At 35.6% G+C, this 26,979-nt stretch overlaps 2 protein-coding genes across 3 annotated transcripts in view; both read left to right on the forward strand.

Moving 5' to 3' along the window:
* LOC141390191 (uncharacterized) overlaps nucleotides 1-14,949 on the forward strand; it is a 233,870-nt gene extending 218,921 nt beyond the window's left edge. The window contains exons 7-14 of one of the 2 annotated variants that reach the window (XM_073962952.1): nucleotides 6,527-6,617; nucleotides 6,705-7,681; nucleotides 8,625-8,801; nucleotides 8,875-9,067; nucleotides 12,483-12,747; nucleotides 12,814-12,991; nucleotides 13,043-13,096; nucleotides 13,552-13,627. In XM_073962952.1, the coding sequence (XP_073819053.1) occupies nucleotides 6,527-6,617; nucleotides 6,705-7,681; nucleotides 8,625-8,801; nucleotides 8,875-9,067; nucleotides 12,483-12,747; nucleotides 12,814-12,991; nucleotides 13,043-13,076 (1,915 nt within the window). In that variant the 3' untranslated portion in view covers nucleotides 13,077-13,096; nucleotides 13,552-13,627. Of the gene's footprint in view, nucleotides 1-6,526; nucleotides 6,618-6,704; nucleotides 7,682-8,624; nucleotides 8,802-8,874; nucleotides 9,068-12,482; nucleotides 12,748-12,813; nucleotides 12,992-13,042; nucleotides 13,097-13,551 lie in introns of both variants that reach the window. The other variant, XM_073962944.1, reaches the window with a different exon arrangement.
* A 10,179-nt stretch (nucleotides 14,950-25,128) lies between these two features.
* Hr83 (nuclear hormone receptor 83) lies at nucleotides 25,129-26,201 on the forward strand. The gene is made up of 4 exons (XM_073964155.1): nucleotides 25,129-25,461; nucleotides 25,498-25,595; nucleotides 25,641-25,927; nucleotides 25,990-26,201. The coding sequence occupies exons 1-4, from the start codon at nucleotides 25,129-25,131 to the stop codon at nucleotides 26,199-26,201; spliced, it is 930 nt and encodes a 309-aa protein (XP_073820256.1).
* Nucleotides 26,202-26,979: the final 778 nt, after the last annotated feature.

The following is a 26,979-nucleotide window of genomic DNA, read 5'->3' on the forward strand; positions in this document are numbered from 1 at the left end:
AGCTCCATCCCCATGCTTTCTGATACTTATAATGGTTCAAGAGCTCTTAATTATATGGAAAACAACTGTAATGACTGGTGGGTGCCCTATCCATCGAAAGGAATGACTCCCAAAAAAAGGTCCACTTCCAATATAGACAATGTGGTCCATTCCTTCAGGTATCACCTTCGCAACACTTTTGAGCGTTATTCCAAAAAGAGCCACGGCAAAGCCGACTGATACTTGTTTTAGTCTGTGTCACCAGGGTTTTTTTTAACTTTTGGAACATAACCTCACGAATTATGGACTTGACTATTACACTTATGCGGTGAAGGTATTTGAAGCAGTGGACCGACATGACTCATCTTCGAACTTGAACTAAGTTTGGACAAAACATTACGAGGCGTGAAGTGTGGGCCAATTCGTTAATTCAAGGCTTAATTAACTCCAAATTGTCTAAAACGGATTTCGTCCAAACGTATTTAGGGCCCAAAACCTTTATTTCGATTAGGAATATTTTTCTGGTATTATTGAGATTTTTCAACAATTTACACACATATTCCCGGATTGCCTAGAAAAGGCGTAAGAGAGAGAACAAATGATTTGATTTTGATTTGCTTCTGTTTATGTCCAACGTCTGTAGCTACTGCTAACCCTAATACCTTAAAAAATACTTAATATCGATTATAAAGGCATAGGACTATATCAGACTTCTTTAATATATCCAAGAAACAAACAAAATGGTTTTAACACATTTCAAAGCTCTATCTTAAATATTGCAAGTCTAGCGTATATACATACATATATATACGCACTAGAGGCACTAAATGAATCAAATATTCCAAAAGCGATACAAGACCACGCATCAAGCTGAACCAAATCATCACAGTGAACAACTGTTAAATTTTAAAAAGATTATTTAAATGTGTGTAAATCAGGAGTCGTCTCATTTTAGTCACTTATATCTTAAGAACTAATTTTAAATCAGTCAAGATCACCCATATACGTTAACGTGACTACAACAAAAACATATGTTCTCTTTATTCTCATCTGTCCTTGTATAGCAAAGGAAAGACTCGCTCAGAGAGACTAATGCACCAAATTTTTGAGCACCACCGTTTTAAAGTGACAAGGAAACACTATTCGAAGCATTTCAATATAACCATGGAAAGAAATTCCCTTTAAATGTCGTTTAGTTGACCAAAAAGTCATATAATAATGTCCATTAAATGTGACTGTCGACATTGTGGTTGAAATAAATGTCTTCATAAATACTTTATTACCGCTTTGGTACATACATACATATTTCATGTACACATGTATGTAATGCACCATGTACATATTTACAAACATGCATACTTCCGACACTTTCATTGTTAAGCCATAACTGTCTGTTACATCGTCGGTTATTCTTTGCATGATACGATGTTCTGACACTATACATATATCTACTCTAGAAGCCATGCGAAACAAACACACAACAACTGTATAGTAAACCCCCTATGCGTACTTACCATTAAACAACAAATATATGTGTTTGGCTGGGTTTGAACACACTCTTCATTGTATATGAGGATAATTGCTGTTGTTGTTTTATGTTTCCACTTAAAGAGGCTCTTTTGTCTTAACTTAATTTTTATGGGCCTTTTGTTATGTTTATGTTGTTATTCTGTCATATCACAATGTGGGGGGGGATATACTTCCCACACACACCACCAACACAACGCTGCAGATGAGTACCAATATACATGCATATATAGTTTTCTTTTTACCATGCCATGATAACAGCTCATGAGTTGAAGTAAAGTTTTTACAGCCATCGTAATGTGGGAACCTTTCACAGAGTTTTAAAGGATATAATTAGTAACAGAATTATGCTTGGCATAGTGGTTGAAACGGAAATCCTAGAAAAGGCTAATCGCAATAACATAGAGCATAAAAAGGTCATGTCATAAATATATTTTACACCTCTACGGTGAGAAAGTAGCATAACTTAAACTGAGATTAAGCTGAATTACTTTACAAATAATAAATAATGTGACACCACCTTTAACATTTTAATTTGTTTGTTTGAAATAAAGTTTAGACAATCCCTTGTTGGATTTCTTACATTAGTGAGTTAACTTGTGATTTTGCGCTATTCCAACTCACACCAAATTTCGATGTGACTTTATTCACTTGAGGTTTTATAATGACGTTTTTGTCTTTCTTTTTATTTTGTCTTTAACTTCCGTATAAAACGTGAGTTTGCCTGGCCGGTGGGAGAAAATCGATGTCGAATTTATTTAGGCGACACGCCCCAAAGAGTTTTGTTTTGTAAAATTTTAAGATTGCCAAACTTTGAGTATATTTGGAATATCTTAACACGGGCCACTGGGTCCTCAAAGTTTCCATAGTAATTTGTATTGGGCCAAAGTTGAATTTTAACGAAATTGCTTTAAAAGCTGAAATTATTGTCCAATAGATGAGAAAATTTACCAGTTCATTTGTGTGGCCCTAGTGGACCTGCTAACTATTGCACCACAGTGACAATTAATTCATTTGGGTTGTATTTATTTTTTCAGATTTATTTTTATTTTTTGCTTCATTCAATACTCACAATGTTATGTAGGGTTCCTACAAAATGTTAACAAATCCCTTTTAGGGACCTCCTAATTCATGTCGATTGTCTTGTTTCTTTCAAATTTATTTTCATTTTTGCCGCAATATCACACTCTCACAACGGCTTCAACTCAACAGAGAATATATTTTTGGTTTGTTGTTACCTTGACACTTTCACAATAGATAGAAGATACCTGCAGGGATGATGTGACATAAAACTAAGGCACACGAACAAAACGTTACGTTGTTTGTTCTGTTTATATTTATCTGACCCCCAGAGAGATTGTCTCGACGCGTGACAATAATTCGATGAACTTAGTTGACATCTTTTTTCACATGTTGAAATACTTTATATCGTTCTATGCTTACTTGTGTAAGTAAAACACATACACTACACACACGTAGTATATGGTATATGGATATGCATTTTGCTCAAGAATAAAGTTACATTAAGTAGAAATGATCAGTATCTAAAAATATATTTAACAATTAGTCTTGCGAAAGCCTCACATCAGTTCTGTGGGAAGGTGTCAATGATTATAAACATTTGAACATTTTGATTCACAAATTTGGGTTTTTTGTTGGCGACGCACAGTGGTTCAGGAATCGATTTTCCTGGCCAAAACCCCAAATTTTTGTCGCCTGCGATTGTTAATTTCTATACGGGATTCGATAGTAATCATATTGAAACTAAGGAAACCAAAAAAGTAGATCAAAATATTGGAAGGTGTGTACTCCTAAAGGCGGCAAGTTTTTCCAATTTTGGAAATAGGTAATATTTGGAAATTTCTGGAGAAAGAAATATTTATTTCGCGAAAACTATAACTAATTTTGTGTTAATTTTTTTAGGTAGGTAAGATTGTTGCCTTTATTGTTTCTATTTTATTCTTCCTCAGGTATTAAATTTTAGCGAAATTCCAACTTTAGTGGACTAGAACTTTTAGGGAACAGCATTGAACAAGGTTTTCAGCCCATATATACTTTTGTGCCCGTCCCGGTCCGTCCGTTTAACACTTTTTTTTAAATTTATTGGAATTGCTTGGGAAACAATTTGTTTTTTTTTCATACTGTTCCCCATATAAATTACAGCTTTTTTTACACAAATTTACATTTTTAACATATATACGTTTTATGAAAACCCAAGGAGTATTTTTAATTTTTTAACAAAATTTAATTTTTTTTATTTTTTGTATTTTTATAACATATTTATTGAGATTTAGTTTAGTTTAAGTTCGAAGATGGGCCATATCGGTCCACTACCTAGGATACCTCCCCCACAAAAGTTCGAAATGTTTCCAAAAAAATTATGCGCATGATAACTCTCGAAGGGATTAACCGATTTGGTCCATACTTTGCACATCGTTATATTTCTACCAGTCATAGATTAAGTTCGAATATGGACTATATCGTTTTATTCCTTCGGGTACCTCTCACACAAATTTTCGGAAAAGTGCAGTTTAAGAGCTGTCCTCGAATCGTTTTGATTTTTGTTGTAACAACTGGTTTTTCGCTTCGCCCATTACAACCGTACAAGTTCTTTCAGAGCCAAGTACATACATCCTGAGAAACTGGCCCGAAAGCTGTAAAATCTCCAACCGATAAACCAAATTCTATCCAAAATTTGGCAGTCGTAATATTTTGCTCAAAATTAAATCAAGTTCTAGGATGATGTCCACTCCTTTGGGTACTTCCTCCACAACAGTTCAAAACTTTTCGCTAAAATGGTGCACAACATAACTCTCAAAGGCAGTAACCGATTTGGTCCATACTGTGCACATCGTGATATTTCTACAAGACATCGATCAAGTTATAATATGGACTACGTCAACTCCTTCGGGCACCTCCCACACAAAAAATCGGAAAAGTGCAGTGCAGGAACGGTACCTCCCGATTTTCGGTATTTTGAAGGTTGTGGCATCAATAAAACTTTCCATATGAAATTTGTCGGTATAGCCCCCAAAGAACGGTATCTCCCGATTTTCGGTATTTTGAAGGTTGTGGCCTCAACATTCCAACAAAATGGCTGAAATTTGGTATTTAGACATTATTTGGGATAAAATATTTCCATATGAAATTTGTCGTTATAGGTACACGCCTTCATATAGGCCCCATAGAACAGTACCTCCCGATTTTCGGTATTTTGAAGGTTGTAGCCTCAATATTCCTCCAAAATGGCTAGACTTTTTTATTAGCTCTTCTTTACCCTGAAATGTGTCGGTACAGGTCCACGCCTTATTATAGCCCCATAAAACGGTACCTCCCGATTTTCGGTATTTTGAAGGTTGTGGCATCAATAAAACTTTCCATATGAAATTTGTCGGTATAGCCCCCAAAGAACGGTATCTCCCGATTTTCGGTATTTTGAAGGTTGTGGCCTCAACATTCCAACAAAATGGCTGAAATTTGGTATTTAGACATTATTTGGGATAAAATATTTCCATATGAAATTTGTCGTTATAGGTACACGCCTTCATATAGCCCCCATAGAACAGTACCTCCCGATTTTCGGTATTTTGAAGGTTGTGGCCTCAATATTCCTCCAAAATGGCTAGACTTTTTTATTAGCTCTTCTTTACCCTGAAATGTGTCGGTACAGGTGCACGCCTTATTATAACCCTCCGATTTTCGGTATTTTCAAGGTTATGGCCACAATATTCCATCGAAATGGCTGAAATTTGGTATTTAGTCTTCGTTGGGGGTGCAAAACTTTCCTTCTGAAATTTAGAAGTGTACCTCCCGATTTTCGGTATTTTGAAGGATGTGGCCTCAATTTTCCTCCGAAATAACAAAAATTTGGTATTTAGTCTTCATTTGGGGTAAAAAACTTTATATATGAAATTTGTCAGTATACGTCCACGCCTTCACATAGCCCCCATAGAAGGTAGCTCCCGATTTTCGGTATTTTGAAGGTTGTGGCTGAAACTTGGTGTTTAGTCTTCATTTTGGGTATAAAACTTTCCATATGAAATTTGTCGGTATAAGTCCACGCCTTCATATTGCCCCCATAGAACGGTACCTCACGATTTTCGGTATTTTGAAGGTTGTGGCCTCAATATTGTTCCGAAATGGCTGAAATTTTTTATTTAGTCTTCGTTGATGGTATACAACTGCTGCCCTAATAGAACCGTACCTCCCGGTTTTCGGTATTTTAATGGTTGTGGCTTCAATATTATACCGAAATGGCTGAAATTTGTCGGTATAGGTCCACCTCTTCATATAGCGCCCATAGAACAGTACCGCCCAATTATCGGTATTTTGAAAGTTAGCAACATTTTTTTACCGAAATTGCTGGAATTTGGTATTTAGTCTTCTCCATAAACTAAAAGAAAATAAATTGTTCAGCTTTACTTCAATACAGCTTGTGGTGGAGGGTATAACAAGTTCGGCCGGGCCGTTCTTACTTGTTTAAATATATGAGTGTTTTATATGACTTATATGATTTTTTTAAAACACAAGGAACATTTTTTTTAATTTTTGAAAAGATTTAAATTAAAAACATTAGACAAATGCGAACATTGATTGAAAACCACAAAAACACTCATATTTTGATGCAACATATGAAAAAATCAACATTTTAAGAATACATAGATATGTCTCTCTGTACTTTCAAAAGTTACAGAGTTTTGACCAGGAAAAGAACGATTCTGAACCACTGTGCGACGTTCTTTTTATACCTTCACGCAATGTACACAAATATTCATTTCGGGGGTGCCCCTAGGTCAAATATAAATATTTGGAAGCAAAATGTGCCATGCAACTGGGCTCCTTACATGGACCACCAACGTGTACAGAAATTCATTTTTGGGGAGACCCCCAAAGATTAAATTTGACTTTTTGGGGGCAAAGTCGTTCTCAACATCTCCGATTTTTGTTTTGTTAATACTCCTAACGTTCAACCTCCTTACTTTCAACCTAATATTAAACATTTGTTAATTTCATTTTACAGAAATTATTTACTACGCAAACGATTGTCCAAGGGACCCAATAAAATTGTGTTGTCATCAAATGATTTCGTATTTCCTGTGGATTCGAGAAGGGTAAGTGTTTGGTTTTCCTCAATTGAACTAAAATATACCAACTAAATAAACTAACTCTATATCATTTATCCAATTTCTCAATTTCAGGTCGATGAAGGCATTGAGGCAATGCTCTGCTGTTGGCTTCAACAATTGCAAGAATTTGGTGGCCCTGAAGTGGATAAACCGGATTTACTGAAAGGTTCCATTGGTTCATTGAAAAACCTGGGCTTCCTTATACCCGGAGCATCAGGAGCTACACAAATTAATGGTCTCAATGGCAAGACCAGCTCAGGATCGGCCAGTTTGGCTCGTCATAACCCGGCCCTATTAGATATGAGGGCACGCTATAATGGTGATTTGGTGCAGCTCAAAGAAATACCACTCAATGGCTCCACGGAACTTAAATCCAAAGCCATGGACTTATTGGTTATGGCCCATGGCCTTAGGCATGAAAACATTAATCCACTCATTGGTTGGCTCTCAGATCCCAATCGTACTGCCATGGTATTCGATTATTGTTCACGCGGTTCATTGCAAGATGTCCTAATTATGGACGAAATCAAATTGGATTGGTCTTTTCGTTTGAGTCTGCTCACCGATTTGGTGCGTGGCATGCGTTATTTGCACACCTCGCCGCTGCGTGTTCACGGCACATTAACGTCACGTAATTGTGTGGTCGATGCACGTTGGGTACTCAAAATAACCGATTATGGTTTGCCTCAATTCTATGAGGCTCAGGGCTTGCAACCGACACCAAGGACAGCAAAAGAAATGCTGTGGTGTGCACCCGAACTGTTGAGGGCAATAAAACCACATTCACACCACAACCACCATCATTCACGTATGGTGGCCACTCAAGCGGCTGATGTCTATTCATTTGGCATTATTATGCAGGAGGTTGTGGTTAGAGGTGAACCCTATTGTATGCTCTCACTATCGGCTGAGGAAATAATAGCGAAAATTAAAAAGCCACCACCACTTATAAGGCCATCGGTTTCGAAGGGTGCAGCACCGCCAGAGGCCATAAATATTATGCGTCAATGTTGGGCTGAGCAGCCGGAAATGCGTCCAGATTTTAATTCGTAAGTATTGGTTGTATGTAAGGGTGTAAAGTAAAAGCAAATATACACAAATGAAAACTTGAAACTACAATCGTAAATTTATCGAAAAAATTTAAATTTTGAAGTTGTATAAAAAGAAATGAGGAAAGCATTCTATAAAAGTATTTAACAGACGCAATGTTGGCTACAAGTTTGGAACCTACTTGACCTTATAATCAATTTGAATGAAAAAATGACCTTATAATCAATTTGAATGAGAATCGCACTACTGCTTAAGTTTTTTTTTTTTTTTTTTTTTTTTTTTTTTTTTTTTTTTGTTAAAAGCGGACTCAACATTCAATGGGCATTTTGAACTAAATTTTGCTCATCATCGCGGTCTGGACGGCCAAAACCTCTAAGATTAATTTTTGCTTTATGTATATTAGCCGTTATGTCAGGCCGCCAACGGCACACAGGGGTCACAAGCCAAAATAATATTCATGCTATGGCTACAAAGTTTGACTTGACGCTAATTTTAATTTATGGGTCTTTGGCCTCAATTATTGTTCTTTGAAAACGTGAAATAAAAATGTCTAAGATCTATCAAATGGAATATTATGAAGAAAATTTGATGATGAATGTTTTTGAAAATTCTTGTTTTTCTACCATTACACCCTCATACACTTGCATAAAAATTAAAAACCTTAATTTTGCTTTTGATGGACATTTCTTATTGTTTTCCCTGTTTATTGTCCATTTTCCATTTCCTTTTTTAACTATGTACTTACCCGCATGCATTCATTCAATGTTGTTGCGAAATTTGTCCTGGACACTTTTACAACATTGATTGACGATGCCACTGTCGCCGCTATAAATGACAAACAATGATGATGCTTATATGTATTAACAATTATGATCCTGATGCCCCTATAAATAATGACTTCGATTATAACCTAACAATCACCCAATCAATCAATCGAAACAGAGTTTATGAACGTTTCAAGTTATTAAATCATGGACGGAAAGTCAATTTTGTTGATACAATGTTTCAAATGCTCGAAAAATATTCTAACAATTTGGAGGAATTGATACGTGAACGCACCGAACAATTGGATATGGAACGTAAAAAGACTGAGCAACTTTTAAATCGAATGTTACCAAGGTGAGAATCTTTGCGCAAAAATAGCAAAGAATGCAGAGACACATTCATCCTTTTATTTTTTTTTAATTTCCAGTTCTGTGGCGGAAAAACTGAAAATGGGTCTGGCCGTTGAACCAGAAGAATTTTCCGATGTGACAATTTATTTCAGTGACATCGTTGGTTTTACAACGATTGCTGCCCACTGTACACCAGTCCAAGTTGTGGATCTACTCAATGATCTTTATACGATTTTCGATGCCACCATTAATGCTTATAATGTTTATAAGGTAAGTTCGAGGAAGAGGTACCTCTTCTGAAACAGGACCGAGAGAAATCTTAAAAAAATTTCTGTGTGAAACTTTAACGTGAAAACTTGATTTTTAAAAGACGAAAGACTGTAGGAAAATTCTAGTCGAAATCGCTTCTTTTAATAAAATTACCGTCAAATTCGCTTATAGCAACCGTTAATAGACCTATGAATTTTGGTCGCCAAAAGAGAGTTAGTTATAAGCGATATTAGAGGTACAATAGATTCATGACTTTTAGATTTCGTCATCATAAACAATATGTCGTTATAAGCGATTTCGACTACACTTTAGAGCTACTTATGGAGGATCTTTTTCATTTTAAGTTCTAAACAAGTAATAAAAGCGTTAAGTTCGGCTGGGCCGAACTTTTTATACCCTCCACCACGAACTGTATTGAAGTGAATTCAAATATTCCGAAAATTGGGAGATATCGTCCTATGGGGGCTATATGTGGGCGTTGACCTATACCGAAGACTTACTGCAAAATTTCAGTCACTTCGGTGGGATATTGAGGTCACAAGCTTCAAAATACCGAAAATCAGGAGGTACCGTTCTATGTGGGCTATACTAAGGCGTGGACCTGTACCGACAAATTTCTGGGGGAAAGTTTTGTACCCCCAACGAAGACTAAATACCAAATTTCAGCCATTTCGGAGTGATAATGAGGCTAAAACCTTCAAAATACCGAAAATCGGGAGGTATCATCCTATAGGAACTATATCAAAACGTGGACCTATGTAAACATTATATGGTAGAAATGTTTCTTAGCCTCTGAAAACACAAAATACAAAGTTACAACCGATTCTGTGGTCAAATGGGACTTATACATTCAAAATATCGTAAAGTGACGCGTACTATATACGGGGTGTTATATGGGGGCTATACCAAAACGTGGACCTATATAAACAAACTTTGGTAGAAATATCTTTCTCTTCTTCTTTATTTGCGGATCCGTTATTCGGATATAAGCGATCATACAATACTATATGTATTACAAATTAATATATTTTAATGTTTTATGTTATGAAATTATTGACAGCTCTCGATTCTTCGCAGCATATATTAGATTCGTTTCATCCCAGTATCCTGTCCATTCTTGGATGTTCCTTAACCAGTACGTCTCTCTTCTGCCTCTTGTTCTGTGTCCTTCTATATTACATTTAATAATGGCTTGTATAAATTTATATTTATGGTTCCTCATCAGGTGCCCCAGGTATGCGATTTTCCTTGATTTTGCGGTGCGTAAAAGTTGCCTATCGAGGTTCATTCGTCTTAGAATTTCTTGATTCGTAATATGCGATGTATAGGGTATCTTCAGTATTCTTCGGTATACCCACATTTCAAATGCTTCAATTTTTTTCTCATCTGCACTTTTTAGGGTCCAGGTTTCTACTGCATATAGTAGTATAGACCAAATGTAGCATTTGACAAATCTTGCCTTCGTTTTGAGACCAATTTCATGGTTTGTAAGTGTTTTTTTGTATTTAAAAAAGGCATTTCTGGCCATCTCCACTCGACGCTTAATTTCGTTTGATGTGTTCCATTGGTCGTTAATTAAAACGCCGAGGTATGTAAAAGATTTTACGCGTTCGATGTTTTCGTTTTTGATATTTAGTGACGTTTCACAACTGACATATTTTCGACTTACAATCATATATTTTGTCTTCTTTATATTTATTTTGAGGCCATATGATTCGCTTACGTACGTGAGTTTGTCTAAGAGTTGTTGCAGCCCAGATATACTGCTAGCAATAATTGTGGAATCATCAGCATAGCGTATATTATTTATAATTTTACCCTGAACTCTTATTCCAATTCGTTCTCCTTCAATTGACTCATTAAATATCTTTTGGGAGTATATATTAAAAAGAAGCGGCGATAGTATGCATCCTTGCCTGACTCCTTTTGATATGGGAATTTCGTCAGTCAGATCACCATTTATTTCAATTCTTGCAGTTTGGTTCCAATATAAATTGCGTATGCATCTAATTTCTTTTTCTTGTATTCCAATTTCCCTTAGTATATTTATCAATTTGTCGTGTTGGACGTTATCGAATGCCTTTTCATAATCAATGAAACATATATAAACATCTTTTTGAACTTCGCGGCATTTCTGTACCAGTACTTGGATGGATAATATGGCTTCTCTGGTGCCCATACCCTCCTTGAAGCCGAACTGGGACTCTCCCATAGCACGTTCGCATTTCGTGTAAATTCGTTTGTGGATTATTCTCAAAAAAATTTTTAATATGTGGCACATAAGGCTAATAAGCCTGTAGTCACAACACTTTTTTGCATTAGATTTCTTTGGTATCGCAATAAAAGTTGATTTCAGCCATTCGTTTGGATATTGGCCAGTATCATACACATGATTGAAAAGTCTTACAATGAGTGAGATGTTATCACCATCTATTAATTTTAAGACTTCAGAAGGAATTTCGTCGGGTCCGGTTGATTTCCTATCTTTTAGTGATTGAATTGCATATTCTACTTCGGATTTGGTAATTGGGTTTCCCGTTAAAGATGTATTTATGTTGTTATCATATCTTGACCGTTGGTCGTCAGTGAATAATTGTTCAATATAGTTTTTCCATCGTTTCTTTATGTGTAATGGCTCAAAGATTGGTCGATTGTTGTCATCCATTAGTACTGATGGTGATGCTCTCTTATACACTCCTGCGGATTCTTTTAGTTTTTTATGAAGATTGTAATCATCGTGAATATTTTGTAGATGTTCAATTTCTCTACACTTTTCATTCAATAGAGCATTTTTTGCAGCACGCGTAGCGGTGCGGATTTCCTTGTTGATTTCCCAGTAACGTTCATAGTCAACATTCCTATATTTGCTTCGTTCCACACGAAGTTCCATAATTTCATTATTCATCCATTCATTTTGGGGTCTTCTTGTACAGTTTCCAAGATATTTTTAGCCTCTGAAAAGACATAATACCAATTTATAAGCGGTTCGGTGGTCAAATGGGACAAATATCTTAAAAATTCCTTAAAACGACGACGCGTCACGCATCACTTTGTATGGGGGCTATACGAAAACGTGGACCTACATAGCCAGCTTTCAATACCAAAAGTCCTACGTACATATAATAGATTTTACCAAAATGTCATCCACCTACTTCAATCCGTTCGGACGCTAGAGTAATTTACAAAGACGAACAGTTAGACAGACGGACAGACGGACGGACATGGCTATATCGATGTAGAATTGCACGCTGATCAATGGTCATTTCGAGTAGTTACAAACGGAGTGACAAACTTAATATACACCCCATCTTATGGTGGAGGGTATAAAAATCTTAAATCATTCTCGAAAGAAGAAAAGTTTCAATTCATGTTTTGATAAAATATGTAATTACCCTACCATTTGTTTTTTGTTCAGGTTGAAACAATTGGTGATGCTTATATGGTTGTGAGTGGACTTCCAGTGCGAATACCAGATCATGCCGAACAAATTGCTACGATGGCCCTAGATCTACTGCATCAAAGTGGACGTTTCAATGTGAAACATTTACCAGGTGTTCCATTGCAATTGAGAATTGGCTTACACACAGGACCCTGCTGTGCAGGGGTGGTAGGTTTAACCATGCCACGATATTGTCTTTTTGGTGATACAGTCAATACCGCCTCACGCATGGAATCAACAGGTAAATTACATACATATATCGATTTTTCATATTAATTCATTTAATTATTAAAAACTCCCCTTGAAGGTTCCTCATGGCGCATACACATGTCCCAGGAGACACGCAATCGCCTGGAGGCCCGTGGTGGTTACATGATTGAGCCCAGAGGGCTAATCGACATCAAAGGCAAAGGCATGATGAACACATTTTGGTTGTTAGGCAAAAAGGGCTTTGACAAACCCCTGCCAAATCCCCCACCGATCGGGTAAGTAAATGGGCTTTTGTACTAACCTTTTTATTCTACTAACATTACTAGTCTCTTACTAAATGCTGCGGAAAAATTCTTATAAAACAATAGAGAATCACATGGGTAGGTTTGTTAGACCAATAACTACTATTGTAATATATACTCTGTTCCAGAACCTGCAAGAATCTAAAAATGTTACTACGATAACAACTTTTTCATTTAAATAAATTTTCTTTCGAGTTAAGCTGCATTGAAAAATTAGGAGCCCAGGAAGTCCCACACATTCAACCATTACGCAACGTTTCACGGATGGTTAAGTCCGACCATCAGGCATATTAGAATGTTATTTTAATGGTTCTGTGAAGGCTAAGCTCGAAAATTAGTATTTATACGTAAATCATTCAAAAATTTTATATACAAATTAATGTCAGTTATTTAATTTCAAACTTTTGCTTTAGTCCGACTTTCAATTAATGGTAACAAAAAATAGTAAAATTAGTAGATTCTTGCAGTTTTTGGAACATAGCAACAAATAAACACACATTTAATCATTCCTTTGTGTGCTTGTTTCGTTGCAGTTTGGATGAATCATTGATACGCAACTCCATTACCCTAAAGGCCCAGGCCAACAAATCACGCAATAGTACAAATCCCTCGTCCAGCCAATCATCTTCCCTGGCCGGTGAGTCAGTCGAGGTGAAAGTAGAAATAACACCGCCCACAAATGTCGAAGTATCATCACCCAACTTACCGAATTCATATTCATTGGATTCCAATTCTACCACAACCATCAGCCCCAACATGACTCTGTGTCCTGAGTTTCCCATTAAAACACCCACAACATCACCACAACCCAGAAAAATAACCGATCTGGCCACAGATAATCTCTTGAATCCCAACAATTTCAATCGTTTGCCATCCTCCACAGCGGGTTCTTCGTCTCGCCTCTATAAGAAATTGGAAGAAATGATGGACCTTAGCTCGCCCTATAATCATTATAAATGTCTCAGTCCCAGTGAGAGTAATCTTACGCAATTTTATGATGGCAAATATGTGTATTGTGGTGGTACTGGTGGTCTTGGTCCTGTAGGCACTATTCAAAGCACTAGCGGCGGCAATTTACCAATCCATTCAAATCGTTTTGAAAATCCCGGCTCCTCACGTTTGTTACGACGTCAATTTAGCTTGGATCGTGATGACCCACACTCCAAATCGGAACACCACCACCATCAGCAACATCACCAGTCTTCCTTACAATCGAACCACACCATGTCATTATCGAACAAGTCTTCAATGCTCGAGATTCCTATAATACATGATACCTCAAGAAGTCCCAAGGGGACTATAAATCGTATCCACAAACAAAACTCCAATTCCATAGCACAAGATTTGGAGAAAATCGAGGAGATACCCTTATCACCAGCCTCGTCCCAGCAGCACAGTAGTTTAGATAGTAACATGAATCGTAGTCCACCGTCCACAGTGGATGCCCAATCGCCTCCGCCGCCAAAACAAGCAACACTGGCTAGAAGATCGCCGAGAAGAATGACTGGTGGCTATTTGTCATCGACATCGCCACCAACATTGCTGTCAGCACCGACATCACCTGCCCCATCAAGATCTTTGAACGGAAATGTGCCGCTGCAAAATAGTGTTATCATGGAGAGTCCCACCACAGATGTTTCCTCGACGGCAACAACAATATCGGCTTCAACCAATTCAAATAACATAGTTCCCATTGAAGATCACAGCAATATTAAGAAACCTGAAATTACTCTCAATGTTGAGGCTTTGCTAAGTAGGTAGGATACGGTTTAAATTCTTCCACTTTTGATGGAAGAATAACAAACAGAGAAATACAAATTGAAATTATTTGTCAGATATCAGAAATGAGCTTTGGAAATTGCTAAAATAAGTACATAATACATAATGGCTGTTAGAAGATCCTCTCTCACAACTAGAAAAAGAAAAGAAAATCTTAACTTTGAAACTGAAGATATTGAAAAAAATTATTTTCTAAGTAAATATTACACAACATCAATATACGGCACCTGACATAACGCCCAACCGAAGTAACGCCCGAAATGAATTTTGGGAGTTTGGCCGACACAATGCCTGTCATATAGCCCATTGGGCGTTTAGTTCGTTTTTAAAAAAAAAAAATTACTAAAGTAAGGAGAATTTTTAATGCGAACTAATCATTTTCGACCATCGAACTAATCATTTTCGACCATATATAGTATATATATTCTTGATCAGGATAAAATTCTAAGATGATCTGGCAATGTTGTAATCACTCTAGCGTCTGCAATAATTGAGATAGAACGCTAAAATTTTGCACCCATGTGTCTTTATTCATAGTCAGGTCAAGTTCGATGATGGGCTATATAGGAACTAATCATTTACGACCATATATAGTATATATATTCTTGATCAGGATAAAATTCTAAGACGATCTGGCAATGTCCGTCTGTTGTATTCACTCTAGCGTCTGCAATTATTGAGATAGAACGCTAAAATTTTGCACCCGAGTGTCTTTATTCATAGTCAGGTCAAGTTCGAAGATGGGCTATATAGGTCCACGTTTTCGTATAGCCCCCATATAACGGTACCACCCGATTTAAAATATTTTAGCTAAACTTTTTCACCGAATTAGCTTCAATTTGGCATTTGAGGTTCGCAAAAGCTCAAAAGTTTTGCGGGGGAGATACCTTAAGAGAATGAACCGACATTCCTTTTAGTACCTCCCCTCATTATTCTCGATAGATATCGGGCCCACCAGTCATTTCAGTTGGCCACCATATAATTTAGACCTTTGGATCATTATATCAGGAAACATATTATCGCTGAAAACAGGGACACTAAACGTACCTTCGGTAAACATTTCCAAAGGATCCTCGAACAGAAGTGGACCGATAGGCCCAATTTTTGAACCTAAAGTTTGAACACAACATTTCGAGATCCAAAGTTTGGACCAAATCGGTTGCACCTTTTATGAGATATCACGCGCACTATTTTGGGGAATATTGTCGAACTTTTCTGGGTGAAGAAGTGGACCTATAAGCACCACCTTCGAATTTTATCTAATATTCGAAGAAATGTTACAATATGCAAAGTGCGGACCAACGCAGTATTCGGTTCGAGAGTTGTCGTGCGCACCAGCCACTAGACTTGCTGACCGTAGGGTTTTTTTTTTACGGCTTTCGGGTCATTTTATCAAGAAGTACGGACTTGCCATTCAAAAAATGTGTACCATCGTAAAAGGGGCTTTTAGTGCAACCTTTTGCAAGAAAAATCAAAACGATTTAAGAGGAGGTCCTAATCTGCTCTTTTCCGAAATTTTGTGTGGCCGGTACCCGAAGGAGTTGACATAATATTATAATCTGATCTATGTCTCGTAGAAATATCACGATGTGCAAAGTATGGACCAAATCGGTTATTGTCTTCGAGAGTTGCCGTGCGCACAATTTTATCGAAAAGTTCTGAACTGTTGTGGGGGATGTACCCAAAGGAGTGGACCCATATTTCCCATCATAATACTTGATTTAAGTTTGCCCAAAATATTACGACTGCAAAATTTTGGATCAGATTGGTTTATACGTTGCAGAGTTATTGCGCGCTGCATTACTACACATGGTGCCTTAGCAGGTTTTTACAGCTTTCGGCCCATTTTCTCAAGAAGTATGGACTTGCCCCTGAAAATATTTGTACCGTCGTAATGAGGGCAGCGAATACAAGTTGTTACAATAAAAACCAAAACGATTCGAGAGCAGGTCTTAAACTGCACTTTTCCAAAATTTTGAGTGTGAGTTATTCGAAGAAGTCTGGTAGAAATATTATGATGGGCAAAGGATGGACTAAATCAGTTTGTCCCTTCGAAAGTTATCGTGCGCATAATTTTTACGACAAAAAATTAAGTTTTGAGAGGGAGGTACCTGTGAGAGTGGACCGATATGACCCATCTTCGAACTTAAACTAAGTTTGAACAGAATATTAAGAAACCAAATTTTTGAACAAATCGGTTAATCCGTTTGAGAGTTATCGTGTGCTCCAGCCAGACAGACGGACGCACGGACATTGTCTGAAACGGATTTCGTAAAGCATACTTGGGGTCTAAAACCATTATTTCGATGAAGCACATTTTGCCCGTATGAAAGTGTATATACCCTCGTTAGCATATATGCTGAGGGTATAAACAATTATCAAGATAGGTCCTTGTTTTGTATAGCCCGCATATATATCGGTACCCCCGATTTTCGGTCTTTTGAGGATTTTAGCTAAAATTTTTAACCGAACTAGCTGTATTTTTACACTTGAGGTTTTCAGCAGTCACGAAACTTCTCCACCACATACATAGGTCCATTATTGGTATACCCCCTATAAAGGTATCAACAGATTGAAGGAATTTTTAGATAATTTTTTGACCATTTTTAGATAATTTTTTGAATTTAGGCATTTGGGGTATCCTTGGTCAAACAAATTTTGTACCTAACAGGAAACTAATTATTCCATTTTAGTTTAGAATATTTTATGGTGGAGGTTATAAAAAGTTCGGCCCGGCATTGGGCGTAATGTCAGGTCGCCTCAATATTCATACATCGTATGTATGTAGGGTAATTTATGACCCTTCCAACAAGCAACCATAAATACATCCATGTATGTATGTAGTTTTCATTCCTGTTATTGAAAGAATCAACTCTGTATCAGTCTTGCCGCAAATTATGACACTATGAGTATGGTGGCCTTGGACTAAATATTACGACTTTAATTTAAATTTGAAAAGCTTTATTATAGAAAACAAAAATAGAACGAAGTGATAAAATCAAATGAAAATATGAAGGTACCTCAAGTAACAGACAAATCTTTGATTTATTTTTTTCCAAAAAAAAAAAATAATATTTACGACATTTGTTAAGAATTATTAAAATAGTATGTATGTTGGAACTTTAATTATGTTATATTTATATTTATAAACATTTAAGCCATTTGCAATAAGTAAAAAGAGGATAATTCATCGTTTTTCCATATTGTCCATTCCGAGATCCTCGCCTTTCAAACGAACAGAAATGTACAAAATTAATACTTTATTAAAATTTGCAGCTTGCTGGATTTGATAACTCGCAAAATAAACAAATTTGGAGGATTAAAAAACATAATTTTCACGCCGGCGCCACTTTCCAGACAACAACAAACATTTTTTAGTTTAATGTTTACTCGCATTTTTTCATGAGTACTTAGAGCCATGTAAATTGTCTCAACAATTGGTGCCGTTAGACACGACATTCTATATCGACCATAAAAGCAGGTCCTGTAGCATTCAGCTTACAATAAAATTGGGCTACAAGAAACCTTCCCTTATCCTTTGAAAAATTTTCGTGTGAAATATATTTTTATTTTGTATTAAAAGAAAACGGTAGCAATGTACTCTGTTTTCATTTAATAATTACTTTGAACTTTAAGATAATCAAAAGGCTATAAATCTGTGCGAACAATACAACACATAACAGAAAGAAAATGAAATTGTCGTAATTATGTTTTCGGGGTCCGCTGTGTTCCTTTATTTATTTTGACAATGTCAGATTCATACTAAAATTCCCATTGAGATCTCAGCAATAATCTCTCCCATAACAGTGTAGCTCAGGCTGCTCTCGTAATTGTTATCTAGTCCATGTCTAATCAGAAGTCTGGATGAAAACTAAAATACCAGGCATCCATCAAACAGTTAGCCATAAAAAAGTAGTAAAAGAAGAGTGCGTTTCTTAAACTCACATGACAATCGTTAACAAAAACACTCCACGTAAAATCGTATTAGATTATAAAAATATAAAAATACCAACCTTTATCATGTTCATCCTGACCATTGATCACTAAAAACCTTCTATAAAAACCCATCCATAAAAATAAAAAAATAAACATATATAGTCAATGTTACTTGTTAAGATTAAAATTGTTAAGACTAAAAATAGTTTCTTTATTCTCTAGACCTCCTCCTTTAGCATGTATCCGCATATAAATATGGATATACGCACAAATTACATACAAATCGTACTCATACTCACCCTGGTGGGTATCTACATATGTATCTTTGTAAGATCCTAGTAAAACAAAAGGTATGCCTGTTTTTAAAACTACCATTTATAACAAAATAAAATTTAGTTAACATAAATATGTGTGTATGAAATCAAAAGTTAAAATAAAGACAAAAACTAAATCCTAAATAAATTAATATGAGTTTTTTGTATTGAAAACAAAAACAACAACTATAACTAAAACTTAACTTTTTATATATATTTCAAATATAAGCCAAAGAATTGTTAAACAAATAAAACTAATGTTTTCTATTTATTAAGTTATTGGAAACCAACAAACAGCCAAAGAAATTCCTAATGTAATGAAGAAATTAACCTTTTACCGATTAAACATAACAAAACTCCACCCACCCAACAACCAACCTTTCTCAACACTTCAGACCTGAAAACTAAACCCAAACCAAACTATCAAAGCCATAGATTAATTTCCATAATTGTTCTTCAATTTTAGAGTTAGTTAACCCAATCCCTAAACAAATGCTAAAAAAAAATTAAAGTGAATTCCTAAAAACGAAAATTATAAACTGTTTAGATTAAAAAGAAAATTGTAAACCGTATATAAACTGAAAATTTAAAAAATAAAAATTATAACACTAAACATCGTAGATGAATCAATAATTAACTTTTATATATTTTTTATGTTTACAGAATCGTTACAATTTTTAATGGTCCTCCGACCAAAGACCCAAGGCTGAATAAAAATGACACCATCACTTTTCAAGGCAACTAAATAATCGACAGGACTGCTATTTAAATGAATTAGGGACTGCGAAGTCACATTCGAATTAGCTCATCGTTTCCTACTTCATTTTACATGACATAGGCTATTGACTTGCTTTACTCGTATGTATTTCAGCCTTAAATTTTTTTTTTTTTAAATTCTGAGAGGCAAGAAAATAAATTATCACGACCTAATTGGAACAAAATGATGGAGTTCCTTTGGGAAGGTATATGCTAATGTAGGAAGAAGAATTTGGGGTACAAAAACAAAGTTTTATCTCGACTTTCAGAGACAGGTGATGACTCAGATTCCGGAGGCGATAGCAACAGCAATGTCCGGATTACCGAGCAGTAAAAAAACATATAACTTTGTAAGTTTAAGTCATTAGAAGCGGGCGTCTGAGAAATAATAACCTCACATCTAAGGTAAACGAATTGATTTTAAGCAAACATCATGGGCTGTCAACATTTTGAGACTGGGAGCCACTTTCCTAGCTACCAGATTATTTTTTGCTTACCTGCACATCCAAAAATTGCAAGACTTTGCAGGAATCTTTAATATCGCTTACGTGGCTATGAGGTGCAGCTATAAGCAATGTTGAAATAATAAAGTGAGAGTCATTTCATGCTCGAGAGAAAACGTTATATTTTTACTTTGAATTCTCTTTTCTTGTGCTGTCCTTTGTTCTGCACACTTCTTGTCAGGGGTGCCAAGTTGGTGGTTTTCCCGCTACTTGTGGTGATTTTTGACGTACAAAAACCACTGTTTGAGCAGAAATATCAACTGTTTTAAGGTAAAAATCGCTAAAGACCTATGGTGCGTATGTGGCTGTAGCGGTTTTTACTTCGGAACAGTTGGCATCCCTGCTTCTTGTCAATACAAAATCAGAGTGGTTGAATTTTGTGCCTGTTTTGAGTTCGCAAAAAAAATTTTAAAAATTGTTCCCCAAAATGTTGATGCAGCTACGCTCAAAATGCATATATTTGTATATACTTATTGTTATCCGCTTACTCGTTATTTGCCGGTACCATATGAAACCACCGCAGGGACTCCTTATAAAACAAAGAGTTTAATTGATAAAAATAAAAAAATAATATAGTTTATGTACAAATGTTTGAGTTCAAAGATTTTTCAAATTAAACAAGGAGGAAAAACGAATTTTACGTTTTCCAATCAATTTTGTTGGCTGAAAATGTGATATTTTTCGAAACATGGATAAATTTATAAGGCCACATCGCATTTTTGGCACCTTGTACGTGAACGATGTATGCAAGTTTAGTTTTGATATTTTTTTGTTCAAATCTTTTTTGTTTAAATAAGAAATGACCCTAATTGCTGCAATCCCTAAAGCTTGCGTCTGGAAAATAGAAATGCAGACTTGGACCATTTGAATTGGCCCTTCAAGTTTGGCATATTTGACGAAATATTTATTTATTTCTTTACTTCGATGGAAGATGTGATATATTGGAATTTTCGACTTTAGGCATTTCTTCGTCGATTCCCTCTTCCAACATCGATTGGACTATAAATACGGCCTTTAGAAAATTTTTGTGAAAATTCACCTTTGGACCAATACAAATTACTATGTTGCACGGGTTTGCAATATTCGATCGGAAAAAATTTCATATATAAGGTTTTCGGATCAAATAGAAAAAAATTTTGTAATTATTTTGGGGCAGGCCTACTGTACATAAACATAAATAAACGTCAACGATTTCTTCATCTATACAATCCTCGTCACTCAAAGCATCTAAAAATTCTTGTATATCATACCGACACCTCCAAATAATAGTATGCTAAGTCTATAAAGTGAGTTTTGCAGGAGAAACTGTCAAAGTGTGGAACTTTTTTTGAACTTCAGTACTATGTTAAGTCAATATTTGTTTATAACTTCTGTTCGGATTGACCGATCATTACCAAAATTTGACGTAATTTAAGTTAAAGGACGTTGGACACCTATTTCTGAACAGTGAGTTTTGCAGGACAAGCTCTAAAAGTTTGGAAATTTCTTTGACCTTCAGTACTATGCTAAGTAAATATTTGTTTATAACTTCTGTTCGGATTGCCCGATTATTACCAAAATTTGACAGAATTTAAGTTAAAGGACGTTAAATATAAAAATGTAAAGAACTTGAAAACATGCTAAGTCGACTTAGCATACTATTGTTTGAAGGCGTCGATATAGTGTCATGCTTAAAATAAACCATACTAAATACAAATTAAATAAAATCCTTATAAGTGTCTGAAAATGCCAAACTCTGGATTTTCCTAGAAAAGCTAGGATGGTTAATTGTTGCGATGAAATGGAAAAACTTTCTTCGAATTAGAAAGAATTTCCCCTCAGGATAGTATGAAAATGAAAAGAAAAAGAAAAACACAAGATTTTTTCAGCGAAGAAAGTGAACAATATTGGATTTTATTGAAGCAAATTAGAAATTTTTGGAACTAGTCTTACCACGAAATATGCGTTTGCAGGTTAAACAAGAAGTGACGTTTTAATTATCAGAAAGAAAAAGGGATACCAGTAGGAAAAGAGAACATTTGCATTAAGTACCAAGAGAGAGATGCAAATTTAGAACGAATGAAATAAAAATTAGAAATTGGAAATTGGGTGACCAGAACAATTAACTTTGACGTTAACATTTTAAAAAATATATAAACAATCCTTTTTATATACTTAAAATCTGAAAAAATAGGAATATTATTGCTTTGACCGTTTTATAGTGCGTCCCTGCGGTGATTCCATATGAAACCACTTTTTTTGGACACATTTTTTAAAAATAATGAATGAATATTAATGTTTTGCTTGAAAAATATATACCTAGAAATATGTTTAATTTTCACTTGCCACTTGCGAGAACTTTTTTCACTTTTTTGTTCAATTCTTTTTTAAACACTTACACTTTAACTTGCTTCTAGAACTGCACCTGTAACTGGAATGCCCGAAACGTACGAGACAAAGTAAGCTGCATGTGTTTACTGTTAGAAAAATTTGCCAAAATATCAAAATATTATGCTTGTAGTGTTTTTTTCGCTGAATCGAAAAACACTAAAAGTGGTTCCATATGGAACCAGCGGAGTGATTGAGTTATGTGTTTTCTCGTAACTCATGTGTATACATTGATTTCACGTGTCCATGGGACATGATACATTGTTTTACATAAATGTTATAGCCTACGAATAAGATAAACCGCACTTTAAATTTACTGGTTTTAAAATTGCGCCAGTACAATACAACGACTTTTTAATTTTATAAAAAAGTGCCAACTTTGACAGTGCACCAACTAACGGCATCTATCGGTATTTACAAATACTAATTATTTTCGTTTGAATTGAAGTGTTTTTTATTATACTGCGCAAAAAAAAATACAATTTTAAAACCTCCAAAAATTTGTTTTGGACAAAAATTTCCCGATTGAAACCATTTGGTAATAAAGAAAAACTTTATTGACAAATATTAAAAAATAGAACAAATAGTTATTTTATTATTCGAAATCCACTACCAAATAAGACTTTAAATTTTTGTAACGAATCGTAGTTTAACACAAAAAAATTAAGAAAATCGAAGAGAACCATCATTGATAAAAATTGATTTTTTATATTAAATTGCGAAAAATGCATCCAAGCCCTTTGTGCAATTTTTATTTATTTTCTATTAGATAGCTGATAAAACAACAAAAAATACTGAAAAAGAATTTTTCAATTTGGACCAACATTAAACAAGTTATGAATACTTCCTTGCATTTAGTTTTCAGAGAAGTCGACTTTTCCAAGGCGCGGTATCTCTGGAGCCGTTAGTCAACAAAATCTAAAATGTTAAATAATGGAAATCAAAAACCACTTTTTGAAAAAGTGTCCGATTTCACTCGGAAATCCCCGTATACAAACATAATATCACACGATGGTAGATGAAGTGAGCGGGAGCTTGCAAAGTGCACACTAAAAGCATTCAAATTCTACGGCTCTGAACACTGCCCCCATGAAAGCAGAATACAGCGAACTATTTATCGCGATCGTTAAGCTTTGGCATAAAGTATGAAGCATACATTAATTCAACTCTTCGTGTTCATTATTGGATAAAGTGTTGGGTGAAAAAGAGTTTCCACTCTCCTTCAAACACTCTCGCAAGTACTACGAGGTACTAGGACTCGAAATCAAGTGAAAAACTTTTACATCTGTCAATGAAGGTACCTGTAAAATTTTCAATTATTATTATTTGCAATATAGACGATAACGACAATCCACAGTTTATATCGTCGTAATTTCTCTCTCGACTATTCTCCTTCAATTTGTTTCCTGCTACAACTGTGACGTGGTAAGTATTTATCAATTATGACATTTATTTAGGATTTGTTAACTAGTCTGTTATGGTCATCGAATGAATATTTACCTCAAATCAACAAAGAATAGATTTGTTCGTTTAAGTTGCCACACCCCTCGGAAACGCTGACGCTAACAAATAATAGTTTATTTGCCCAAAGGAATGATTTGTCCTTTTAAGTGTTGGAGTGTCGATTTGATTGTTAACCTCAGACAATTATTAGGAAGTAAATATGCATACATATATTAGGGTGGCTGTCAGTTTGAACATCAATCATAATAAGGGAGACTATATTTACCAGAATGCAAAATTCATTACAAAACTCATTCTGTCAAAGTATGTTTATTTTGTTTGTTTTCAACTTAATTTGTTGAATCTTTTTTAGTGAATACACGAACAAATACTAATCGAAATTGAATCAATTTTGACACTTGGTTAATAATTTTGAACAATTGATTGTGCCATGGTCCTAAAGTACCATGCAAAAACCATGCTTTGGTATTAAATGTCTACGATAGATAAGGCCGGAATCCGCTTAATCTTGACTACATTTTCAGAGTATTAAGTTCTATATTCTATAAAGACGCGATGTTAATAAAAGGATCGCATATTATTGAGGTAAATTATGATTTCAGAGAAGTGATTTCACGAAAAATATTTGTTTGATCGTGTTTAAAAACGTTCAAATTTCCACTAAAATTGAAATATATTTTTGTTAAAATAACCACCCTAACATATGTATGTAGCTCACCCATCGAAATCATACTGTGCGACTTGGTGGTCATATAATTGGTCAATAAAAGGCGTAACACTTAAACATTTGATTTGATTTGCATATCATTTGTGCCAACTCATCGTCCTTTGACATGACCTGTCAATTGTATCGAATGTATTGGCGGTTAACGAAAACCAAGTGATAAACAAACATTAAATCAGACAACTTGCGAAGCGCAGTAACATCAATATGTGACTGGCTATAAATATTCTAACTTGGAATAGAGGACATTTCAGTTTTACCCAGAAGATGACACATAAAAGACAAACTACTGGATTGGAAGAATATCGTTTAACGGATATGGATTTATCACCGCAAAAGTTGTTACTTTGCCAGGTGTGTGGAGATCAAAGTTCGGGCAAACACTATGGAGTCATTTGTTGCGATGGCTGCTCGTGCTTTTTTAAACGCAGTGTTCGTAAGGGTAACATAAACGCCTACAGCTGTATAGCCGGAAAGGGAAACTGTATTATCGATAAGGCCAGAAGGAATTGGTGTCCGTTTTGCCGTTTTCAACAGTGTCTTAAAGTGGGTATGAATGTTCAAGCCGTACAGGAAGAACGAGGACCTAGACAACAAAATGCACCATCTTTAAATTGTTCCCCTGAATCTTCAAAGGCCATTTTGAAGTCGACCGCCTCAAAACGTTTAAACTATTCATCCAGTTTAATGTATTGCTATTCGGTATCATCACCCCTCCCATCGCCTTCCACTAGGCGGCTAAGCAGCTCAACAACATTGTCATCACAAACAAACGAAAGTGCCTTAAATTTTCAAATGTTGGCTCAAATTCTGGTAACGTGTTTACGTCAGGCCAAGAGCAATGAACAATTTCGTACCCTGTCTCGTTGTCAACAAGATGCCATTCTACACTTGGTTTGGAGTGAATGTTTTGTGCTGAGGGCATCGCATTGGACACTTGACATCTCGGCCGTATTTGAAGCCTGTGGTGATGTGACCTTGCAACGCATCATCAACGAAGCAAAAGAAATCAACGCCGATGTAATGGAATTAAATTTTCTTGAGACACTTATTCTATGTCGCAGGGGTAAGGGGAAGGAAAAAATTGCAGTGTTATAAAAATAATAATTTATTTTTTTATTTCTTCAGAATATGCTTTAAGCGCAGAGTATGCATCTCTATTGGAATCGTACAGCAATAATGCCCTCTTGGCACTAGCCCGCTACACCGCCCAACAGTCAAATTGGTTGCGTTTTGGTTCTTTATTGTTGGCCCTGCGTCAATTGTCACTGAGACGTTATGAATGCACATTGAACAGCCTTTTTCGTACTATTGTCAAGGATATTATTAAGACATTGTAAGAAATAAATAAGTCCCTGGATTAATTAAGGAATGAAAGGAAATGTTGGTGTTATCTTTAAACATAGAAATGCAATTTTGGTGCATATTTCATAAGAATACATAGATTTTCTCCATAAACAAAACTCAACTGGAAGGAGTTGGGAAGTTATTCTATATTTATTTTTTCTGATTGTTACCCTAGGTGTTGGTGCAGAGCAGAGCAGCAGTCGAGCATGTGGCTTAAGCTTTATTGAAAATAGGTTAGATTTAGGAAACGATGATGGGTATAATAAAGTTATGGTAGACAATAGAGAAACTAATGAAAGCACAAACGAAAAAGTTCAATTTTTACAAGCGGCCGGCATTTTCCCCGGTGAAGATGCAAGTAAAGAGAGTATTGATTTCTCACTCGTCATTGTAAATGAGTCGTCCGGTTCGCACACATCTGGTCAAATAGATGTTGTGCAACATTTATTCCTTCTTTCGAGGGATAAATATGAATACATGATAAATTTATTCGGGTTCCCTGTCCTGGACTGATCGCGTTCGAAGTTGGCGAACGAACACAACTCTTGTGGGATTTGACAATAAGGTATTGGGTTTTAGCGTAGGGACATAGAGAAGAGGACTTTACAGCAACGTACGTGAGGTCTACAGTTTGATCAGCTTAACGTGACGGACGGACTAGTAGTAGGGTATGTATTAACACCAATATATTCTTTATCAGGTCTGGACTACATACTTAAGGCCTGCGTACATAAGCTGCCTTGCCTGCTTACCTTGCTTACTTCTGATAAA

This window comes from Musca autumnalis, unplaced genomic scaffold, assembly GCF_047663935.1.
Source record: "Musca autumnalis isolate F117 unplaced genomic scaffold, ASM4766393v1 scaffold_1, whole genome shotgun sequence".
Lineage (NCBI taxonomy): Eukaryota > Metazoa > Arthropoda > Insecta > Diptera > Muscidae > Musca > Musca autumnalis.